The 22,935-nt window shown below is 37.7% G+C and overlaps 1 protein-coding gene across 3 annotated transcripts in view; it reads left to right on the top strand.

The window, feature by feature from the left end:
- Window positions 1–22,935, top strand: part of FBN2 (fibrillin 2) — a 144,848-nt gene that overhangs the window by 5,690 nt on the left and 116,223 nt on the right. For all 3 annotated transcript variants that reach the window (XM_040090587.2, XM_040090588.2, XM_040090586.2), the window contains exons 5-6: window positions 2,183–2,278; window positions 22,066–22,263. In XM_040090587.2, coding sequence (XP_039946521.1) covers window positions 2,183–2,278; window positions 22,066–22,263 — 294 coding nt within the window. The remainder of the gene's footprint in view (window positions 1–2,182; window positions 2,279–22,065; window positions 22,264–22,935) is intronic.

Below are 22,935 nucleotides of genomic sequence, written 5' to 3'. Positions count from 1 at the left end.
CACTCTTCATACCAGATGTTCACGAATTTTTTCATTTTCTTTAACTAAGTTTTCTTTACCTCAGGACAAAAGTCTGTCTGCTGGGTTGAAGCATGTTTTTCTGTTTTCTTCTTAGTCTAAGGAAAAAAGGATTAAATATGGTTCAAGCTATTGGATGCTTTTTTGGGTTGGCAGACAAGCTAGAAAGTGAATTATTTGCCCAGCTTTACCTATAACAGCACAGTGTTTACAAGCTGTAGCAATTTAGCAAAGAATAAAAGTCCCTAAAGGCTGTGAGGATGAAGAGCAACTCTAGGTGTATTCTAAGGCCAGCTGACTACTAATTAGGAGAGAAATTAATTGCATAAATCTGTCTGAAAGAAGTAGAGACAAACAGAGAGCAGCTATGCAAAAACCAGATGGACCAAATATTGTGGGAGGGTTTTTTTTTTTTTTGTCCTCGTTGTTTTCATAAATGCTGGAAAGCAGCCTTGTTCTTGCTTTAACTGGATAAAACTCCCTAAATTTTAGCAAATAGTTGTAATCCTAAACTGTGACCCTAGCCCCAGTGAAATTTTGTAGTAAGGGTTGCTAGTTCCTTCCTGCTTTTGTTAAAATACTGTGTCAACACCTGAGTGCTTTCAGGTGAAGCAAATTTCCAGTGAATAAATGAAAAGATGATTGAATTTTCACGTGGTGGCGCTGAAGCAATCCAGAAAATCTGAGCAAACTCTGGAGATTGGTTTCAGTGTATCAGGCAGTTAAAATTTCAAGCAGGATTATGAATATGTGCCTTCTAGACAGTCTTAAAAATGTAAGTATGTTTTTATTTCTTTTTAGAAAAATTTAATTGCATATAATGAAGTTAATTTGCTGAAGTGTCATTGTCCATAAATTCAGTAATGTAACAAATGCGATAAAATATCTTCATTTTATGTGTGCATTCTCAGGAAAAGGTAATTCTGTTTGGCGGTTCTTGATAGGAAGTAAGGCTTTATCACATTTCCGCTCATATTTTATGCTCTCCACTATGATAAAGGAATCATGTGTACATCCTCTCAGTTTGAAATTACTACCTTCTCTAGGTCTCTGAGGTTCTTTTGCCTTGGATACTCAAATATGTTACAAATGCCACATCCAAACGGAGGAGACACCTTTAGGAAGTCAGCCTAATAATTTTGAGATCAAAATTTTAAAGTTTTAAAAATCTTGTGACTGTAAGCTGAAATGTTTTGATTTGGAGCATGTACTAATTTTGGAAAATTTTGAAGCAATGACCTGAAGCAATGAGTTAGGAAATAGCTAAAATTAGCTAAGGCATTCTTTTAACGGTGTTTTTCAGCCTCTCTCAATGTCTTCCTTTTGAACTGAGAAAGTTCAGTGGTCTGGCAGGAAGCTTTGGTCTTCATTCAGACCATTGATAAAGAGTGAGTGGGTGCTCTGATGTCCCATGACAGTGAAATATCTTTTTCATCTAAATGTACTGTGGATTTATAACACTTTCACCCCACCTAGGTTCCTCCCTCACCACATTTTTGGTGGTGTTTTGTTTTTTGGTTTTTTTTTTTTGGTTTTTTGTTTGTTTTTTTTTTTGGTTGTTGTTGTTGTTGTTGTTGGGATCTTTTAAGAAACATAGTTTTTCCAGGTACTTAAAAAGATGAGTTAAGTGGGTAATTCTTCTCCCTTGCCTCTAAACATCATTCCTTCTTACACTGGCATCAGCTCTGAGAGGTTATTGTCTGTCTCTTGGACTCCCTTCTCTTCTTGAAAGGTTTGTTCCTCTTGTGACTGAACAACACAACTTAATATGCCCCAAACCCACTTCGAAACAGTTGAGGCTTGATAGATAGCTAAATTCAGTGAGGGATAATAAGTTCTTATATACTAAGTTCTTAAATAATTATTAAGTTATGGGTGACTGAGGCTGCACAGCTGATTAAAATACACTGAAGTTGAACATCTTCTATTAATCTGTGCTGAGCAGCTGTTTGCAGTTAGCATCTGCAGGTACTAATGGAATTTGATTTGCACAGCCATTGCTGGTGGAGGTGGTGGAGGGAGATCAGCTCCATCTTTAGGCCTAGGAAGACTTAGAGCAATGGGAGAAAATTTAATATTTTTTAAATTTCACATATGTTAATCTTGGAGATATCATTGTCATGACATTATTAAACTTTTTGTCTGTTTGTTTTGTTAATTGAAGCTGTTTGTGAGAGTGGCTGTCAGAATGGAGGACGATGTGTTGGACCCAGTCGCTGTGCTTGTGTCTACGGCTTCACTGGCCCTCAGTGCCAAAGAGGTAAAAGAAATTTAAGGAAGGAAACTATGAGTAATTGTATACAAAAAATGCTGTGTTAACGTGTTTTATGCTGTGTATATTCATCCAGTAAACTTTAGGTAAACCTCTTATTATTTGTAATTTTGGGAAGCATCTTCTTTTTTTTAGTTTGGCAGACACGGGAAAAATTGACAAATACAAAGTCTGATTGATAGGAATTTCACGTCATTTAGGCTGCATATTTTGTTCATATAATAGTTAAAAGATAGCTGTCTTTTGCTCTCTGCTACATGAAATACCAGTCCAGCAAAATTGCTGGTGGTGTTGGGATTGTGTAGGTCTACATAAAGGAAGGGGTTTTTTTCTGTATAGCACCTCTTTCATAAGAAAAGCTTGGGAAGTAATTTGCTCTGGCTGGTTAGGAGTAAGTCAAAGAAGGACTGAAAAAGTAGCTAATTACCATAGCACATGGATCAGTTCCTAAATTCACTCTTACTCCAGAATGCATCTCAGAGATGTCCTGTGAAATTCTCTGTTTCAGATTCAGCTGTGAAATGCTTAGAGCTATGTATAAACTGGGAGAAACATCTTGCACATTTCTTAGGTTTTTAAAATTTTTTTTAGCATTTGTTAACTGTGAAATGGAAATAATTTCCATGGAGGTAAAGGAACTAAAACCCTAAACACTGAAAAAGCAGGAGTTTCTATTTACTATTCCAGGCTGTTTTATATACTGACTAGGTATCACAGTCATGAAAGGATTGTAAAGAATCAGTTTGTTTGTCTCTAGCTTGTTTTTGTTTTTATTTTTAAAACTGGATTTACAGTTTTCTAGTTACCTAATTTCCTGTAGTTGGTTCTTCTGAAGCAAGCACAAAGACACAAATCTTACATAGTTTGGTTAGTTGAGAAATAGGTAGAATTTTGTTAAAAATTTGTTAGTACTTACTGCTGTTTTATAACCATTCAGAGATCTGTCTGTGCAGAATGTATACCTGTCTAAAATAAGACACTACCAAGTGTTTCTATTTAGAATGGATTTCCAAGAGATTGGACAAGGTTAGGGTAATTAATGGTTTGAGCCTTACTTCTGATGGATCTTAATGCTGCAAATTCTGCAGTCTGGGCTATGTCTAAGATTGATTATAGCTTTAGCTGAACTATGACATGATAGATTTGCAATATTTAAAATTATTTATTTTTAAAAAAATTTAATTGATTGCATTGATTGATTATAGCTTTAGCTGAACTATGACATGATAGAATTGCAATATTTAAAATTATTTATTTTTTAAAAAATTTAATTGATTGCATTCAGACATGCTTTTTATTTGTTGCCCGATAACTTGATATCCTTGCTTTTTGTCCCAGATAAAAGAAATAATTCCTAGTTAAGATTTACTCCATTCTCTGACTGCATTCAGGGTTGTGAAATCATGTTAATGCATATGACAGACTCCAACTGTGATAATGGCTCAGAGTTTTTAGTAATGATATTTATATTTTAAATAGCTGGACCTTCAGAGCTTAAAAGAGTCCACTACACATGGGTTTTGCAACTTTTGTGATGATGAAAGGGTTTAGGTTTGCTTTCTTACTTTGTGAAGTCTTTAGCTGCAGAATTCAAGCCCTATACAGGAATTTAAACATCAGTGTTTTGGCGTCCATATTTCCCAGCTGTCCTTGGAAGTCCTAGATTTTCAGTTTTGTGTAGAATGTTCCTGTTGTGCAAGAATTCAGCTGCCTTATATGGGTATTTGAAAATTGAGTTATTTCAGTTAAAGGTTTACATTTTATTGCTTGAAATTGGAGGTAGTAAGCCAAATTTCCTTCTGTGAACTGTCAATAAAATATAGCCTATATCTAGCATATATAATTATCTAGCATTATATAACTATGTAATATATCTAATCTAATATTTTTACATTATCTAATTTTTTTTTTTTTTTTACATTTTTACATTATCTAATAATAGTTTTACAGCTTTGACAGGGCTAAGTAAAATTTTGGTAAAATTTGGCAACATCTGATCTTGGTGTTGCAGAGACCTTCTCATGTTCAAATAAAGATGTTACTAATTTACTAAGATATTTTACTATTATTCAGTTAAAGAAAGATGACTCCTATAGTATATCTTGAGAATAACTATAAAAAGTATCTATTCATTTATGGTTTACATGCTGTTGAGTATGTGAAAGTACTGTAAAAGATGCCTTAAATGCTTTAATGGTTTCACATTCGCCTGTCTGCCAAATTTAGTGCAGTGGTTTGAGTGTTTACTTTCTTTTTCCCTCAGTGAGATAGGATTAGGAGAAAAAAAAGCAAAGCAGGCTCAAACTTAAAGGTATAGGGATAGATTTAATAACACACTAACTACAAGAAGAAAATGAGAATCAAAATGAAACTTTTAAAACATTCCTCCTCCCCCACCAGCTCCTTTTCCCAGAGACAAATCTCAGAACTCTTAGTTACCACCCATAAAATACTCTTCTTTCAGTTCGTTTGGAGAGAGAAGTCTCTTTAGTTTGCCATAAAATTTCCCCCACTGACAACTTAGAACAGTTCGCTTGTGGGATTTGTCACAAATACAGCTGCCTGGGAACCTGTTTTTGTGATGTCCCTGCCATTGGCAGCTTTCCCTTTTCTGCATATGGGTCATGAATGCTTTGGGGTGTCATTTTAAAGATAAGCAACTCCAAAGGCGAAGGATTTCTTTTCTCTCGTGGGCCAGAGATTTCTTTTCACTTCTTCACTGCCGAAGAAGGCTTCTTACCTCATCTGTCTCTGTTCAAACATCTCATGGGATCACAGCTACTAGTTCAGTATCCACTCTGTCGGTCACGTATACCTTTGCTCAAATCCACAAATCTGAATAATCATCTCCCCAAATTGCATATTTTTTCTATGGTTTAGAGGGATATTCTAGCATAGTACAGTCTGTCCCCACAGCTCACAGAAGACTTTCAGCTTAGGCATCTTCTCATCTGATGGTTCATTTAGTGATCTCAGAGCACAAAAGACGCACAGGGGACAACAGTTTACTCAACAACAATGCACTTTTATTGGGTGCAATCACAGTATGTGATAGGGGGAGAGGAAGAGAGAAAGAGAGGGGATTATGGCTACCGACAAAGAAGAATGGAGTCCTCATGGCGATGCCAATAGACCCATTTTCCCGTGGGGTGAACTTGAAGTGGGGTTAGCTCAAGGGATCCCTTTTACTGTCCTTTTAAAGCAGGAGGCACCTGGCCAGAAGGTGGGGTGATGTGGTGAGGGTCCATTGCTCTGGGAACAGGTGCAGTCATTGGGCCCGTTTCAGCCCAGGCTGGTCCAGGCTCGCTTGCTGGTTTAGACAACAAGCACCAACTTGCTCTTGCACTCTGGTTCCCATAGGAAAAGTATACCAGTCTTTGGTCTGGTGAGAACACACCTGCAGGCAAAACTTGGCAGATACCCCACCTCAGCCAGGCCAGAACTCCTATGCTGGGGTTTCAGGGTTTCAATCTTTGTCCTTGGCGATGGTCGTGAGACAGATGAGAGATCTTTGGACCGTCTCTTACACCACCCCGTGACTCACGATTGTCATCAACACAGCTCCCTCAGTAGGGTTCCGTAGTGTTGTTGCAAAGTCTTCAGGACCCGTCAATGTTGGTAGCAAATCCTGAAAAATAGGGACAGAGAAGGAGAGAGCGAGAAAAAGAAAGAAAAGAAAAATAGGAAAAATAAATAGGAAACAATAACAATAAACAAATAGAATCGATATTAATTAACCACAAATAATCACCATGAAATTAATTACAACAACTTTTTCAAATAATCAAAACAAATCACAAAATTTAAAATAATTTTCTCAGGATTACAAAAGATTAATTCAAAACACACATCTAAATTCTATAATCTATTTATAATCCGTAATTATGGTTTACTCATATAGTTCGCCTTGTGTCAATAGCCTCGGGAATGTCCAGAGGGGAGGGGACATTGGCCAAATTGTGTGCACGCATTATAGACATCAATTGTGTTAACCGTTCATCATCTTCCATTTCATAATTAATAAAATTGCTGATAAAACAAAACCAACCAAAATCAAAAGGACAATGATGGTCAGATGACACAATTTGTTCAGGATACTTGTGGCAGTAGGTGACCACCCAAAAAGAGTATCCCACCACCTGTGTTCAGCATCCTTTCTTACCCTTTCCATAACGATGAATTTCTTTCACATTATGATGAAGTTACCAGGGATTTCTGTCCGTTTTACTTGATCTTTTCCAAAATTTTGGTTAAATCCTGATGAAGCAACAATTGTTTTCACCAAAGTAAGGTTCATCCCAATGGGGGTAGGCAATAGTTTTGTGAATCAGTGTATAATTGGATTCTAAAAGGTAATGAGAGATAACTGGGGCTAATTAAGAAAAATCACACTCTGTAATTTTGATAAAGTTACAGACACAAAAATTTGAGTGATTTTTAGTATCCACTACTACATTTTCTACAAATACAGCATCACAAGCAGTTCCAAAGCATGCACAGCCATTGCCTATATACACAAGTCCTGTTTCAGAGGTCTGGTTAAGATGAATTTCAAAAGGACAGATATTTTGTTCTGTGTCCAGACAAATGTCTTGAGCTATAATTGCATTACTTTCATAGCTTGCCATTTCTCACCAATTTGACTGGCCCATTCCCTGTGCTTGGAAGGATAGAGAATAGCTCCATCATGATTCAATCCCAGTGCAATGATAGGAAATACCAAATGCACTAAGGCATTACGTTTGGTTTGTAATGGGGTTGTAAGTAAAATTCATGAAGTTCCACCAGGATTGGAATTCTTTTTCAAAGTCAGTGGCACTGTCTCAAGTTATTTCCCGAATCTCAATAGAAAAAAAAATGCCTTCTTCGCCTTTACTTATGATTGAGGCAGCAACTGACTGCCTCCACAGTTGTGCCTGGATACAGCTAAGGGCCAAAGAAAAGTTGTTTTGTTTAGCACTAAGAGCATCAATTACCAATTTGTGGTAATTCACGTTTACCTTTTCCCAGTTTGGTAATATGTCTGATAATAACCACTGATGTGTTCCCAAAGCCAATAAGGACGACTGCAGTGGTTGTTATAATTTGATCAAATCTCTAGTTGTGGCAGCCAATTTATTAATTAGTATTTAAAGTTCAGATCACGTGCACTCAGCTAGTTTTTGGCCATGGGGTTGTGGTAGGATGCAGAAAAATATCACTAGTTCTATGATTATTTATGTGGTTTTCATGTGCTTTGTAGTCCTCCTGTGAAAAGTAAACACAACGAAATCTGCCAACAAGAAGCAGAAAATTAGAATGACGGAATTGTCCGGTGTGTAGTTTATCTGATGCTCTTTCCCTAGAGCATCAAAAGCTACCCTTGCATAATTATTCAAAGCGGTTTCTAGCACTAGTGGTACTTCCCCTACAGAGGGAAGTCCACCAAAACAGGTTATACGGGGTAATGTGCGGTATTCTTGGAATCATTTGATCCCTGTGGTGAGGGAATTATGCTTGGAGCTGTAGGGCAAAAATAGTGATTTGGGGACACCAATTTACCCCCATCCATCATTCACACCTTTCACAGCTTCTTCAGTTATTGAGAAGATGTTAGAGTAATGTTCAATCCAAGCATACCACTTTCTTACTGAGGTCCCCTGGGCCACCCCATCAGGTGGGGGGGTCCCAGTAGTGGCTGTTTTAGTAACTTCAAAAGGGCCTCTCAAGACAATTGGTTGTTGTCATGCAACCTTCTCCACTTCTATGAGAGCTAAGCTAACCACAAACAATCCTTTTTCCCAGGTAGTGTATCTTTTTTCAGCATCTTTGAAACCACAGGAATAAAAACCAACGGGCCGCGTTGGACCCTCAGGAGCCCGCTGCCTTTAGTATACTGACAACCCTGAAGAGGCAAACCCCCATTTCACCTGGAAAGGATCTGTAGGATGAATAGGGCCTAAGGCTTGATGTGCTGTTGTTTCAAAAATCAACAACTGCGATGCTTCCTCCTGAGAAGCAGTCCATTTCCATTTTACCCCTTTTCTCAGCAAGTTATAAAGAGGTCCTAAAGCATGTTGAAGATCTTGCCTGGATTCAGGTATTTTAATTTGATCTAAGGAGATTAGGGTGTCAGGTGGGATACACATCATACCTCTCTTCCAACGAATTCCCAAAAATTTCACTTCATGTGAAGGTTTTTGGATTTTTTCAGAGGGAATTTGCAAATCAAGGCTTTCTAAGTGGGAGATTATTTTCTGTTGGACATCTCCCACTTCTATTTCATCTCCTCCCACAAGGATATTGTCAATGTATTGATAGACAGCTACATTGTCAGCTATGGGTGTTTTTTTAACTCTTGGGCATCTTGAGCCCCAGTATACCTAACACCTTTAGTTTGTTCTGGTTTTTCCTCTGGGGTTTTTACAGGCCCATGCTTCCTACTGTAATTAATGAGATCACTGGCAGATGAATTAGATTGAGAAGCCAGCGGCTGAGAGGGGGTCGAATATGGAGCAAACCCAGGATCAGTAGATCCAGTTTGGTTGCTTGGGTTTCCAAGGAATCTATCCAGCCTCTCTACAGGACCTGAAGCCATTATGGGTTTTTGTAAAGTAATTGCTGAAGGGTTGAGTGATTCTGGAAGCCCCTGAATTAAGGGGGTCAGCAGTTCAGGCTGCACAGGTAATTGCATCAGGGATTCATGTCCAGGAAATTATTTCCTTTCAAGTATTATTTGCAGGCAGGCAGCTTTGTGGGCACTTTCCAAAAGCTAGTTGGAGGTGCTAACTATAGCTAAAGGGCCTCCCCTTTCCAAAGGATTTGTTCCCCCAGCCCAGGAAGCGGCATGCTGTGTCAGGGACCATGTGTCACATTTATCTCCTGTTAAGAAAACTCCATGTCCCCAGTATCCACTGGCCCCCTGTTCAGTTTATTTGGTCTTCTCTAGTGAGAGATACTTGGAAGAGATATTCTGTCTCTGATTCTTGTGGGAGCCAGCCGTATTCTTTCTTCAACTTATCCACTTGGGTGTCACTGCATGGTATTTGTTTAGTTATGATATGCAGTTTGAATTCTTCATCATTATATCATTAATATAATGATATTCTGTTTCAACCAGGGGTCTCAAACAAGGGCAGCAGTTTTCCCCACAATTTTTTACTAATTCCAGTTCCTTCTGGGGGTATATTTGATTAATGTGGAGAGTTTCCTTTTCCTCTGTTTCTTTTGGTGAAATTAGTATGTTTTGAATTTTCAACACGTTCCTCTGTCATGGAAGCTAGCAATAGATAGTTCTTATTCCTTTCCTCATCTCACTGTTTTTGCAAAATTTCAACTAGGGTTTGAAGGGAGTCTGTTATTGCTTTTCTTCACTTAACTCATTTAAAATGAGAGTCAATAGCTGCCATAAGACAAGCTCCCAGAACTGGTCAGAGTATGTTTTTCTTCCTGCCCAGTTTAAATCTTGTCTCACGTTGAAAAGAACATACTCTATTAATCACACTCTCCAAATTAAACCAGTTATTTTGAGCCCATTCTTCTCGTCCAGGAGAGGATCTGGTTACGTTTTGCTAGCAGAGCATAAAATATAGCTTTGTTTTTTGCACTAGGGTTTTCAGTCATTTTGTGAAGGGATCAAAAACCAAGACAGGGAGGTAAGACTTAGTTGCAAACACAGAGAGCTCTTGCTGTGTCTCCCTTTGCTTCCCTGGGTGGGTGAAGAGACCAGATCTCCTTGGGAGGTACTCCTTGGCTACTAAACTGGTTGTCCCTTCACTGCACCTGACAGTCACAAAATTACACCTACACACAAAAAAAAAAAAAAAAAAAGTCCCACTTTTTGCACAATGAGATCTTTGTAAAATCCTGAAAACAGACCCCTCAACTTGAGTATGGGGATGCTTCTCACCTAGGCATGTACTGTTTGTCGGAAAGTCACCCCCCTTGCTTTCTTGACACCTCTCACCCCTTTTGAGGTGTCAGGCAAGGTGGGGCTGGAGCGAAATGCTTGTCCCCTGTTACAGACTAGACACAGCCTGCAAACGCCTCTATCCACCAGGATCCTGTCCATGACCCCAATTAAATGTCGTGATGGTTCGTTTAGTGATCTCAGAGCACAAAAGACACACAGGGTGCCCAGAGAAGCTGTGGCTGCCCCTGGATCCTTGGAAGTGTCCAAAGCAGCCTGGGATAGTGTCCCTGCCCATGGCAGGGGGTGAAACAAAATGATCTTTAAGGTCTCTTCCAACCCTAACCATTCTGGGAGACTGAAATTCTGTGGATATAACATGAGATGAAAAGTTTTTCTTCAAGCTGGAAAGTGGGTGGAAAAGCTTATCAACAGCTCAGAGAACCAAGGAGGACGAAGCAAAAAGCTCAGTTAAACTGTTGTTAGTGTGTAGTAATTGAGGCAAGAGAGTTAAAAGTAATACAGAAGTGAAGTGAACATATAGTGAAGCAGCTGATAGGCACAGAGATTATAAAGATGTCTGGGGATAATACATACGGTTAAAATTAAGCTAGCGTAGCAAATTGACCCAGATTTGTGTAGGAGTCAATACTTCTTAAATACAATTTTATTATAAAGAGGACATGCAATATATATTTAGTCCTTAGTGTTGCTGAAGATGCTTGTGTGTGCTTAACTGACAGCGATCATGTCTAAATGAAGCAACAGAAAATGTAGTTCCTTAAGCAGCTACTTCTTCTGACAGGTATTTAGAAGACCTCTTAACTTTACACAGCTTTTCCTTATCTGTTGATGCTGGCCGTACCGTTTTTGCATAAGAGCAAAAATGGTTTTTTGATCAGTATGTTCTTTTTGTGGGAGTCTTGGGAAAGTAGCTTTTTAATTTTGCTGTGAAGTTGGGTTTGGTTGGGGTTTGGTTTGTTTTTTTTTTTCTTCTTTATTAATTGCTGCTATAATCCTGAGCCAGAGTAAAATATTTTTATGGTCTTCCTGGTTTTTTTCTTTCAGTCTACAGTAAATGAAAGACTGACCTGCTAAACATCAGTTTAATTGATCTTCAGTCCTATTTTAGCCTTTGGAAAATGGAGCATGTGGTCTTGGGTTATTTTCGGCAGGTTCATAAAGGAGTTGTGCAAGGCCTGTTGAGTGAAGAAAAACGTAATTAGTTTGCTGTAGCATGCTCAAAACTGCATGTCCCAGGGGATGTTCATGGTCACTGTAGGAAATACAGGTGTTAAATCATCAACTTAAAGTCTAATTTAACTAAAATAAATGAAGTTCTGTTTAATAAAATCAGCTAAAAATAACCATAGTTTAGTTTAAAAGTATAGAATGTGAATGTTTCTAAGATTTTCAGCTTTCACCATTCTTGTCTACTTTTATCTCTTTAATTTTTTGTTAGAAAGCATTTTTCAGCTTTTTCAACGCTTAGTTGAAAGCTGATTGCAAGCAAAATACCACAATGGTAATTTTTTTTTTTTTTTTTTTTTTTTAAACAAAAGAAGCTTCAGTTTAGACTAAAGAAGCATGCTTCTATTCCTCCTGGAGATAGGAGATAACAATTGCAAATACCTGCAGCGGTAAGAGGAAGAGCTTTATCTGACAGCTAAGTACCTGATTCAGGTCAGTAGATGAGATTATCCGTGTTGGAAGAACCTGCTAGATATTTTGGGGGGCGGAGAAGGGGTCTGAGGTAGATAGGTCATCAGGTGTTGATTTAACACACACATTTTAAGTGCAGTCCCTGCTCACCAGGCACCTTTTCCTGCTGCAGGTTCTGACCTGTAGATACTGGCCCACATCATCCCTCGATGGATTACAGCAGAGCAGATTCAAGAAGCTGCGTTCATGCTCTCAGATATCAATACCTAGTGGTGTTAGAGGATTCTGGCACTGCATTCCCTGCTTTTGTTATCCATCATTATCTCCACAAACAAGGTTTTCAAAGGCAAATGCCTGGCTAAAGCATTGCAATCCTGTAAAGTGCCTACACAGTATGTGTTTTCTTGTTAGCTGGCGTTGGAAAACTTCTCCCTTCTAGGTCTGCAAAAGATTTAACATTTAGCAGTTTTAAAAATGACATGGATATTGCTGATCATGCTGGTTGCAGTAGTGATGAAGAAAGTATTTTGATTCCAGGTAGTGTCTTTCTCTTACTCCCTTCTTTTAGTTTTTAATTAAACCCCAGTATTTGAATGACTCTTGGTTTGGCACCAGCAAAAGAAAAAGGTAAAATCCCTTCAATGCAGTAACTTTGCTGTTTCTGAAGCACTTAAAATCTTCAAAACTTCTCTGTTTGTTCAAGCGTAGGACAGGCAAGTGCCAAAGTGTTATAGAGGTGGGGTTGTTGCACTTTGTATAAAAATTAAAAGCAGAGGTTTTACGCCTTTGTAGTAGGTCTACAAAAGTAAAATGAAAATATGGAATTGAATGACCTTTTCCAAGGGCTTGAGAGTTTTCACTAGAGTGCAGCTCAGGCACAGGGAATGTTTCAGTTTAAATCATTTAAAAGGGAATCTCGGTAACTGTGCTGCCCTAAACTGTGAAAAGAAAGAAAGAGTGAGCTACCAGAACTATTACACCTTATACTTAGAGCCAAAATATATATTTTCTTCATATAACTGTTTTTTGAAATCTGCACTTGAAAAGTAGTTTTTTTGCTCTTACCTACAGGAGGAGCAAGTCTAGGAAAGCGTAAAATACTGTGGTTTTTATGTGTTAGGTAGGACTTAGACTAGCTTATGCTCTGCATCTAAAGATTGTTCACTGAAAAGTGAAACAAGGGTCTGATAATACAGAACAGTGGAGCAAAATCATGAGTGAGTGCGAAATGTTGCAGACAAGAGGGAAGATGATGCCATAAAAATTCCATCTGGTCTTATCTTTTCCCTTCCTCAGTGAAAATTTTTCTCTTTGTCAAATGTATTAAAATGTCATCTCCTTTTTTTTTAGTTACCTGGGGAAAGAGAAAATTACTGTCCTGTTGATAAGAGCTGAGCAAGGCCATGATGGCTTTGTTAGAGTTTCAGAAGAAAAAATTAATTTCTCTGAAAAGTAAAAAACAATTAATTTTATTAATTAATTTGTAAGATGTCCAGGAAAAAAAAAATCTTGATATATTTTCAGGATATCTAGGAAAAGTTAGAGATCAGAAAAAAAGGAGACACTTGCTTACAGGGAGTGTCTTTAACAAAGAAAATGCAAAAACCTCTGAAATATTGTGTGAATAGGAAAAAATTCTGTCAAACTCAGCAAGTGCTAATGTTACATATTGCTTATATAGGCGTTCTAGGCAAAATTGGAAAATGCAGAAATAAGCTAAAGAACACAGTTTTGAAGTACTGGAAAAAGGATGAAAGAATCAAAATTTTCAGGTTTTGTGACTGTAAAATGTATTAGAAGAAGTTAGACAAATTTCCTCTTGGGTTTACAAGTATTGTTTAGAGGACACTTGAGAGATTTGGGAAACTCGGGAACCTTGGAAGTTTATTTCTGTAATGATTTTGGATGTCTGAAATTGTTGTTTTACCTTGCTTATATGTTCTGTGTACACAGAGGTTCTATATTAGATCTGAGAATGAAAAGAGGGGTTTGGATATTTCTTCGAATATTGCAGTGGTGGAACAAGAAATAGAAGAGGGAAAGTACATATTATTCAGTAACGTCTGAACAGTTGTTCATGGAGCACTGAGTTTGAAAAATTAGAAATGGGAAGATGGTTTTTTTGGTTTTGCTTACTTTTTTTCTTAAAGGGTGTAGTCATTCACCTTAGTTTTGAGAAATAAGGACGGAGTTTCGTTTCTTACATAAAACTGTCTCAATGTTGAGCCAGGAGAGTGAGTGTGGAGAGCCCAAAACTCTGTGTGGTTCTGTGGTTGAAGGTTAGCTAGATGGCAGATATTTGGAAGTAATTATCTTTTTTGTATTTTCTCCTGCTGTGTTCTTTTCACACCCCGATATTTTTCATTATGTCTGTTATGCTGCAAGCTCCCTTACAGTGAATTAAATGTTAAGACTTAAAATTTTGTAAATTGGATCTGCATTAAATTTTCAGCCATATCTGTCTTCATAAACATTAATTATGCAGTATCTTAAAAGCTATAGTTACTATAATAAAGTATATATGGAAAAGAGTAATCCAGGTATTATCAAGGGTAGTTTACTGAAGCCAGTCAAGAGCGTGTTGCACCCAAGGTTGCAAAGTCATGGAGTGCCAGAAGTAAACTTGTTTATTCCACCTCAGGCTATTATCTTGCTATATGAGAAAATCTTTCCTATATTTTGGTTGTTAAAAGATACTCAACTTTATAATGTCTCCCTGAAAATTTTGTATAAGCCCAAGAGGTAAATTTCTAAAACCTTTTGGTTTTGCTGTACACATCCAAAAGATCTGAAGAACAGAAACTCTGCTTCTGGTTCTACACAGACAGAACTCTAGTAGAAGGCCGGGTTTTTAGCTTATTATGAACTGAAATTATCATAGCACCATAGATAGTCATCTGAGGAAATGTTTCTTGCTGTTTAAATAGATGTATATTTTTTTTTTCCTATGGTTAATGTGTGAAACAGTTATTTTTCCTACTTAGGTTAATGATGAACGAGATTGCTTTCAGCTCCAATGTCTGTGGTTTTATTAGGGTTTCTGGTGTACTGAGAATGCCTTTTGCCTTCTTCCATGCCTTTCTAATTTACACAGGGGTTGGTTATGAAATATTTTCCCTCCTCATTTTTTAAGTATGGGTGCATTCTGAAAGTCATGGCTTTTGCTCTGGGGAATGACACAACTCTGGAGTGGGAGGGTGAGGGTGGTGTGTGGGAAGCTACACTGTGCCCTTTATACTGTTCAGCAATACTCTCAAAAGGGTGTCGTGTCTTAAAGTCTTTCTCTTCACTGATTCTGGGATTCTGTTCCTTTGAGGTTGGGCTGAGTAGCACTGACTTAATGGAGGAGGGAACCAAAAGCCTGTGGATAGTGCAATTCGAGTTTACATCTTATGGTCAAGAGAAGTAGTATATTTTTGCATGCATAGAGTAAGGTATTGGGTAAGGTATTCCTGGGATATGAAAGAATTAAGAGTTTAATATGCATCTGTCTGGCTTTCCAGTATCAAGGTTTTGATGAGTAAGGTATTTTTGAAGGAGAAACACAAGAGGAAGGAGCAGCAGGCAGCATGAAGGAGTTCCTTCACTGCTTTAGATATTATAAAGCAAAGATGTGCAAACATCTTGTTAGGGTAGTTGGTATAAACTGCTGAATCTTGCAAAAAACCAAAAAGATTCTTTTACTTTTTTGTCTCCATATACGCTTTGCCCAGGAGTGATTCAGGCTGTAACTTACTGCTATGACTGATGGTTTATATTTCATTGTGTGTCAGGTTGTTTGCTAAATGGGGATTTCATTAGTCCCAACTCAGGTGCCATCTTTATATAATAGCAGACCCTGTGGAAGGATAAGGAAAAAAATACTTTTAAAAGGAGCTCCAGTCAGTGTATGATACTTCAGTTACACACGGAACCATTTTGTTCCAAGAAAATTTTAAGGAAATACTTGAATTCTGGAAGGTGCAGAATCCCATAAATGACAAAAGCTGAGTATTTCCATGTTTCTTTATTTCTGTGCTTTTTTGTGTGTGCATGTGTTTCCTTTTCAAAATGTTTTGTGTCATGAAATATTAGAAACATTTTCTTCAGTGTTCAGATCAATTGGACAAAGCTGGATTTTATTTTAGAAATACTGTTCTTTATCTGCTAATTTGCCATCTTCCCCCCATGTGCTTAGGTGTGTGAGATTGAATAGCTTTTTAATTAATAAGAATTTTAAGATCTGCAGTTGATACTACACTAAGACTTTATCTGCTTAAAACTGTCATAATACCAATTATATTAAAATGTTGCTTTTGTAAAAGGGCTGCTGCTGCTTTTCCAGCCAGAGGAAAATGACAATGTGCTTAGAATGGATGTGACAGAAATACTTGTGGAAAGGTGAATCTTGCTAAAAGCTACTAAGCCCACATAGATTCCTGCATTGAACCTATGGCTTTTCCTTCTTTCATTTAAAGCTGCCCTCGACTTCCTTTTCAGCTGCAAGTGTGTGTTGTTAAGTTACCCAATCAGTCACAGGAGTCTGTGTGATGGGAAGTTTTGCATCACAGGAGCTGGTCAGAAAAGGTCATGTGGGACCACTAGAACAGTAAAAAAATTTTAGACTGAAAATTAAAGCTGTCAGCTGTATAAAACCATCCAAACCTTAATGATGTTCTTAACATCGATGTTCAAAACCATTTCCCACAAAGCTGCTCTTCTTCTCTATTACACGTGAAAATAAACTTTATAGAAGTCGTCACTTTCGGTAATGACGAAAGAACCTGCTGGCGATGTGTCCCATCTTCAAGTTAGCAGCAATTTTAAATGTTTGAAAGACTTTTGTGATCATTGTTTATGTTAATTGTGAACGTGATGCTATTAAATATTTAATTAAGGACTTTACACACAAGTTCCTTAGAAGAAGTCAGGGAAAGGAGGCTTTGATTTTACTGTTCAGGTTTATAAAAACTCCTCAGTCTAAATAATAGTATTGGCCACAGATTATTTTTTTCCAAGAGAAATTGATAGCATTGCCAACTCCCTTTCATATTCCAAGAGATTCATTGTTCATTTCCAGCCATCAGTCTTTTTTACTATAACTTTTTGGGTGTCACCTTTGAAAAAAAAATTTTTATTTATATCAAGTACAATTCATCTACCTTCTTGTTATCTTTGAAATGTCCCTTTTTATGTACTCTGTGTTGGCAGCTAAGCATTTACTTTGAAAATGCCCCCCAAGTTTTCATATAAAGTTGATCAAGATATTGTAAGAAGATAATTTTTAGATAATATTTAATAAACCTATGCACTTCTAAAATGTTGAAATAACTTTTTGTATTACTTGACTTATGATCTGCAGATGTTGGAGTTGAGTAAGAAGAGTAATATTTACATATGTATAAATTTCAGATTTGTCTGAAGGACAGTCACGGGTATTGCCAAATATTTCATACTCACACCAAAAAGTTTGTTAAGGAAAGCCCTTATCTCCCTTTCTTCGGAAGGTTTGGGTAATGCTGTAATTTATCCAGAACCAGTGGGAGAACTGGGCATGCCTTGCTCTTCCAGTCCTGATGGTCCCATAGTAGGAGTCCATGGAATACCATGGAATTTCCCCTTGCTAAAAGATGGAGCTTGACTACACTTATATTTATCAAAACATTAAGATTTCACATTGCAAAGGGGAAAATTCAGAAAGTTCAGTTGAAAAATCTCTTCAGTAATCAGCAAGCAGGTTCTGCAACAAGCAGCCGAAAAGAATTTCAGATGTCTGGAGTGTTAGCAGAAATTAAGGGGGAATTTGCTACCTGTCTGAGTTTTAATGGAGACAGTTGTTTCTCCATCTTTTTTCCTGTTGGAGTTACCTATAGCTAAGTGAATTTAATCTCAGGTCTTTGCCAGTACAGAATTAATTTCTCCACACTGAAGGTTCCCTGACAGAGTGCGGTGTCTTGGGCTTTCACCTACTCTGCTGACTTCTCTTTTCGAAGAGACTGAAGTTCCTGGTAATGCTGACAGCATTTACTTCTTTCCAGCATTCAGGTCCCATGCATTAGGTTGTTCACTCAATAATGCTACTGTATGAAATGGATTTTTGAGATAATAATGGTAATAATAAAAATAATACTAGTAACCTGTTTGCTCTACTTGAGTCTGCATGTGAGGTGATGGAAGTTGAACTTATTTTCTTATCTGTTCCTAAATCTTCCTTAGGGGAACTGAGGTTCTGTAAAAAGTCCAATGAAAGGACTTTGTGCAAATTTGCTTTGTAAGGAGGTGAAACACATTAATAAAGTATAGGCTTTACTTGACAGGGGGTGTGAAGGCCTATCTCACACACCTTCCCTTTACGCACTCCTGATGTGATTCATACTGATGAACGTGCTGAATATTTTCAGTATTTTGTTCTTAGTAATAGAAATATCAATCTTCCAAGTAGCTTCTAGTTAAAAATGCTTGTTTCCATATGCATTGTTTCCTTCCTTTGTGGTTTTGTTTTTTTTAATGAAAACTATGGAAGATGCTTCACTGTTCCTTCCTGCTAAATCTTCCTATTGCTCGCGAACGTGAAACACAGTACTTGTGACAGCGTGCTTTTCCTTTCTGCTGGCTGGGTGCTGGAGACTGTCGCTGCACCCCTGTTGGATTTCTCACAGGAACAGTATTTTGATATTGGGAGCTTTCATTTAAAATTTCTGTCTGTGCTTTGCCGTAAAAGGAAACTGAGGCTTTAATAATCTTCCGGATAGCTTGCAATGGACATTCCAACATGTGCAGTTACCTTTTTATTTTCTTCATGCCTCACTTTTTCATGTTAACCTGGGAAGAGGTGAATTTTTTAAGGGCAGAGGTTATGACAAAATTTATTAGGAACTGGATCCTTACATGTGTACCAAAATTTTAATGTTTTGTCCGGAATGACAGTAGGTGGTATATGGGATGTTAAACATTTCATGTTTTTAGCTAGTGGGTGTTAGACACAAAGGTCATGTGGCAGACAGACTATTCCTTATCTGTTTACAGCAGGTTTTTTACGCCTTCATCTGAATCATTTGTTTGGCCACAGGAACAGGAAGAAAACTAAAATAGATGGATACTGAACCAAGATTAGAAATCTCAGCATTGCAACTAGACTTTTTTAATTACAGGAAGAATTAGAATTTTGGAAAGGAATTAATGGAAAAAAAAATCCCAAGAACCATAATAGTTTAATAGTCCCATTTGAGAATACAAAATAAACACTTTTATGACAGAACAGAAATGTTGTATCATAGTTAAATATTAATGTCCATGGTTTGATTTTTGTCTTGATGCTAGGAAAAATGTACTCCTCAATAAATTTAATTATATTAACAATTAGAATTGTTGATAAAGGTTGTCATTCTTCAGGACACTGTGCATATTGAATACAATTTTCTGAAATTAAAAACCAAAACTGTATAACACATGTGCTGAAGATCAGCTTCTTTTGCCAAAGCAGTTACCCTTTCTAGAGTAACAAATTATTTATAACTTATGTTCAACATATGTTCTTTCTGGCAAAATTATTCCATCAGCCATGCTGGCAGAGGAGCAAATGAAGAAACAGCTAAGAGTAAGACAAACAAACCCATATGGAAAAGATGATTGATTCATAAGTGGGAGTTTTTAAGGTCTGATCACCCATTATAATAATATAATCTGACTGTGTGAAACAAATTCACAGTTTCATTTGAAGCTACAAAGTATCTTCAGTATAGCATCTATTTTTATTGCATTTGCTTCACACATGTAAAATTTACTGAGTGAGTGCAGATCTTTGTGTAAACAGCTGAACTTTACCATTAACCCGAACATGCTTGCCTTCACTTTGTATTTTAAAATCTTGTATTTTCCTTGTAGTATAGAAGAGCAGCCACTCACTAATCAGTCTCTTTACCTCTGGGCTTCATGGTGGATAAACTGAACAAGTAAAGAGTTTTAAAATGGGTGCAGTTTTTATGAATAATATATTACAGTCATATTTTAAAATACGAATGTTATGCATATTTCTGAATAGATACTGGGCTGCAGGCTTATGCTGTTAAACGTTGATTACAAAATCCAAAGGTTAGATTAATTCATTTTCTGTTTATTAAGGCACGGGTAGGCACCTATGCATAGGTGGTTTCCAGAGCATGTATTTCTGTTTAATAGGATATAATAAGCACTAGGTATATTGGTATCACTCCTTCTTGTACCTGACTCATTCATATCCTCTTGAACAAACGTGCTTTGGTGTCTGGTTATATTCTCTAATCTTTCTATTGAACACGCCTTCTAAACTGAATTTTTCCTTGCTGGTTCTGACAGAGTTTACACGCAACTATTTTGTGTCTTACGGGAAGTTAGTGGAACCAATTCACAGCTCTAGTTTGAGTTTCTTGTTTAATTTCCTCTGATTGAATTCCAGGCTTCGTAATGCAGACTGTCTTTGGCCAGAATATTCCTGTGTGTCACCAGCCATTAAACAGAGATACATAGTTTGAATTTCTTCCCCTGCTGTTATTCCTTCATGATATCCAAAGATTTGATCTACAAAAAAATTGTATCTTGGAGAATTGCTGCTGTAAAAATACAGTACTGTCCAACAGAACTACTTATTTCCTGAGTAGGAATTGCTGAGTGAGCTGGGATGTCATGATTGTCAGACCTGCTAAATGCAAGTTTTGGGAGTTTGAAGATGTGTAGTAAGTCAGTATAGAGGGCATTGACCCATGGAGGACCGAACTCTATCTGAGTTATGGAGCAAGGGCAGGATTTTCTTTTTATAATGTATTTATTTTACTAGAAGTGCCATTTTTGTGGCTTGATGGTCACAGGGGAATCCAGAGTGTAAACTGAAGACTATTTTGTATTGATTATCAAGAAATATTAAAGTTCAAAGGCCTTACTGAATATTTTAGATCTTTTATTCTTCTTTTATCATCAGGCATTTCTGTACCTGTGGTTGACTTTATTTAAAGTGAAAAGCCCGTCTGAAATTGACTACCAATGTGTAAAAATAACTGCTGAAGTCTTTCCTGGACTGATATCTGAGTGACCCTTACCAAAGAGAGGGAGCAGAACATTTATTTCTGATTGAGCTTTCATTTTAAGAGCCCAGGAACCTTCGTGTAGCATCTCACTGGGAAGACCATTCTTTTGCTTTCCAAAGATGTCAAAGCTCTAAGTATCAAGTTACAGAAAGCAAGGGTTGTCTGATTTGCATCTTGGTTGTGATACCCAGCTGCACCCTAATGAAAGTGTGTGGAAGACGGTGTGTTATCCACATATTGGTATTAGAGCCTGCTTTTGGTGGGAAAAAATGAAGAGGATGGAACAGCAGTTGGCGCAACCATACTGTTACATAACCCTACTGTTCTGCCTTCTTTCACATGACTGTCTTGCATTTTCTCCTTTTCACGCCTCACTTTAAGAGTTTCCATAATGATGTGAAATCTGGCTTAGAGCAGCAAGCTGTTTCTTACTTGTTCCTAGAGAAATTCAGTTAATTGTTGATCCCGATTTGTGTTGGCTCATAAAATTAAAAAAAATCTCCTTATACAGGTTCAGTGTTAATGAACTAACTATTTGCAGGAATTCTACCAGAAACATATTTTCATGTAGTGTATATGCTTTATTCAGTGTAACACATGAAGCTTGGACTGGTTGTATTGTCTCATGTTTTTCTTCTGAAAATAAGTGGTGGTTTGCCAATTAATCCTCTGTAGGTAGCACTATTTTGCAACAGGCATTCCAGCAGGAATGATGATTCTCTGACACTCTCTGGCATGGATCTTGATAAATGTGGAGTGAAAAAAATGTGTGGCTGCTGTGGTCTGTAGCTCCCTCCCATAAATCACCATGAAGTAGCTTAGGAACAAGAAGATCAGTTTCCAGTCCTTGTTTGCTTAATCTGATCGTCTATTTGTGTGCTTGCTGGTTTGTAAAATTCTTTTCCTTACTGTGGATTTTACTGCATGCATTGTCAATGCTCAAGAGCAGTTTTGTGTCTAGCTGCCTTTCATTTAATTGTATCTTTTTGAAAAATTGAACAATAACCTCATGAACATCATTACCTTTGGTGGAAGGAGTCATGCAACTTCTGTAAGCAATGATACAGCTTAAATTTCCATGGACTTTTCTTAATACGGGTACCTGCTGGATTAAAAACCAATTCCTTCTATACCTTCTAGTACGATGCCTTGTATAATAACAGTGAACTTTCCTTTTTTTCCTCCAGATTACAGGACAGGCCCGTGTTTCACACAGGTGGACAAGCAGATGTGCCAGGGCCAGCTGACGGGGATTGTATGCACTAAGTCCCTGTGCTGTGCCACCGTGGGGCGAGCCTGGGGCCACCCGTGTGAGATGTGCCCTGCCCAGCCCCAGCCCTGCCGCCGTGGCTTCATCCCAAATATCCTCACTGGCGCCTGCCAAGGTGAGCTCTGACTGAAATTCTCAGTGTGACAACTCTCTGACAATCACCCTGAAAACCTTTCCCTTGAAACCTCGCTGCTCTCCTTGTGTGTGGTCTGTGTTTTATGATAAAATCTGGGTGTGCTTTGCTGCCTCCAGATTTTTGCTGCTGGACCTAAAGAACAAGGCTTAAGTGCCTGGAAAAAGTGATTATTAATCAGTACTGTGGAAAAATATTTGATGTTGTTTTTCCTTATGTGCCAGAGGCAGGCCTCTGCCTGCATGCAGCAGTTTATGTTTTGCCATTCATCTTGAAGTGATTAATATGTTTTAGACACACTTTTCATAACAATGTCAGGAACAGAAACAGTGCTCTACAGAAGGGGTGCATGTTGCAATCTCCAGGTCAAGCTCCATTGTATGACCTGGCCACATAGAATGGGTCCTTGAAACTGCTCTGCCACGCTGACCCTGACATAGCTTCTGGGGCTTCATTTGAATTATGTGAGAGATCAGTAGTGCTCTTTAGCACCCATGCCCACAATAATTTTGTTTTCTTTTTCTGGCAGTATATTCCCTGTGGCACATAATTTTAAATTACCCATTTAACCGTGTTGCTAAATTCCGCTGGGGAATAGAAACAATGTGGTAGGCTACTTTGTGTGATGGATAAACAAAGGAAGTTTGAACAGCC

Source organism: Hirundo rustica, chromosome Z (assembly GCF_015227805.2).
Source record: "Hirundo rustica isolate bHirRus1 chromosome Z, bHirRus1.pri.v3, whole genome shotgun sequence".
Taxonomy (NCBI): Eukaryota; Metazoa; Chordata; class Aves; order Passeriformes; family Hirundinidae; genus Hirundo; species Hirundo rustica.
This window is presented reverse-complemented; position numbering and strand designations above follow the sequence as displayed.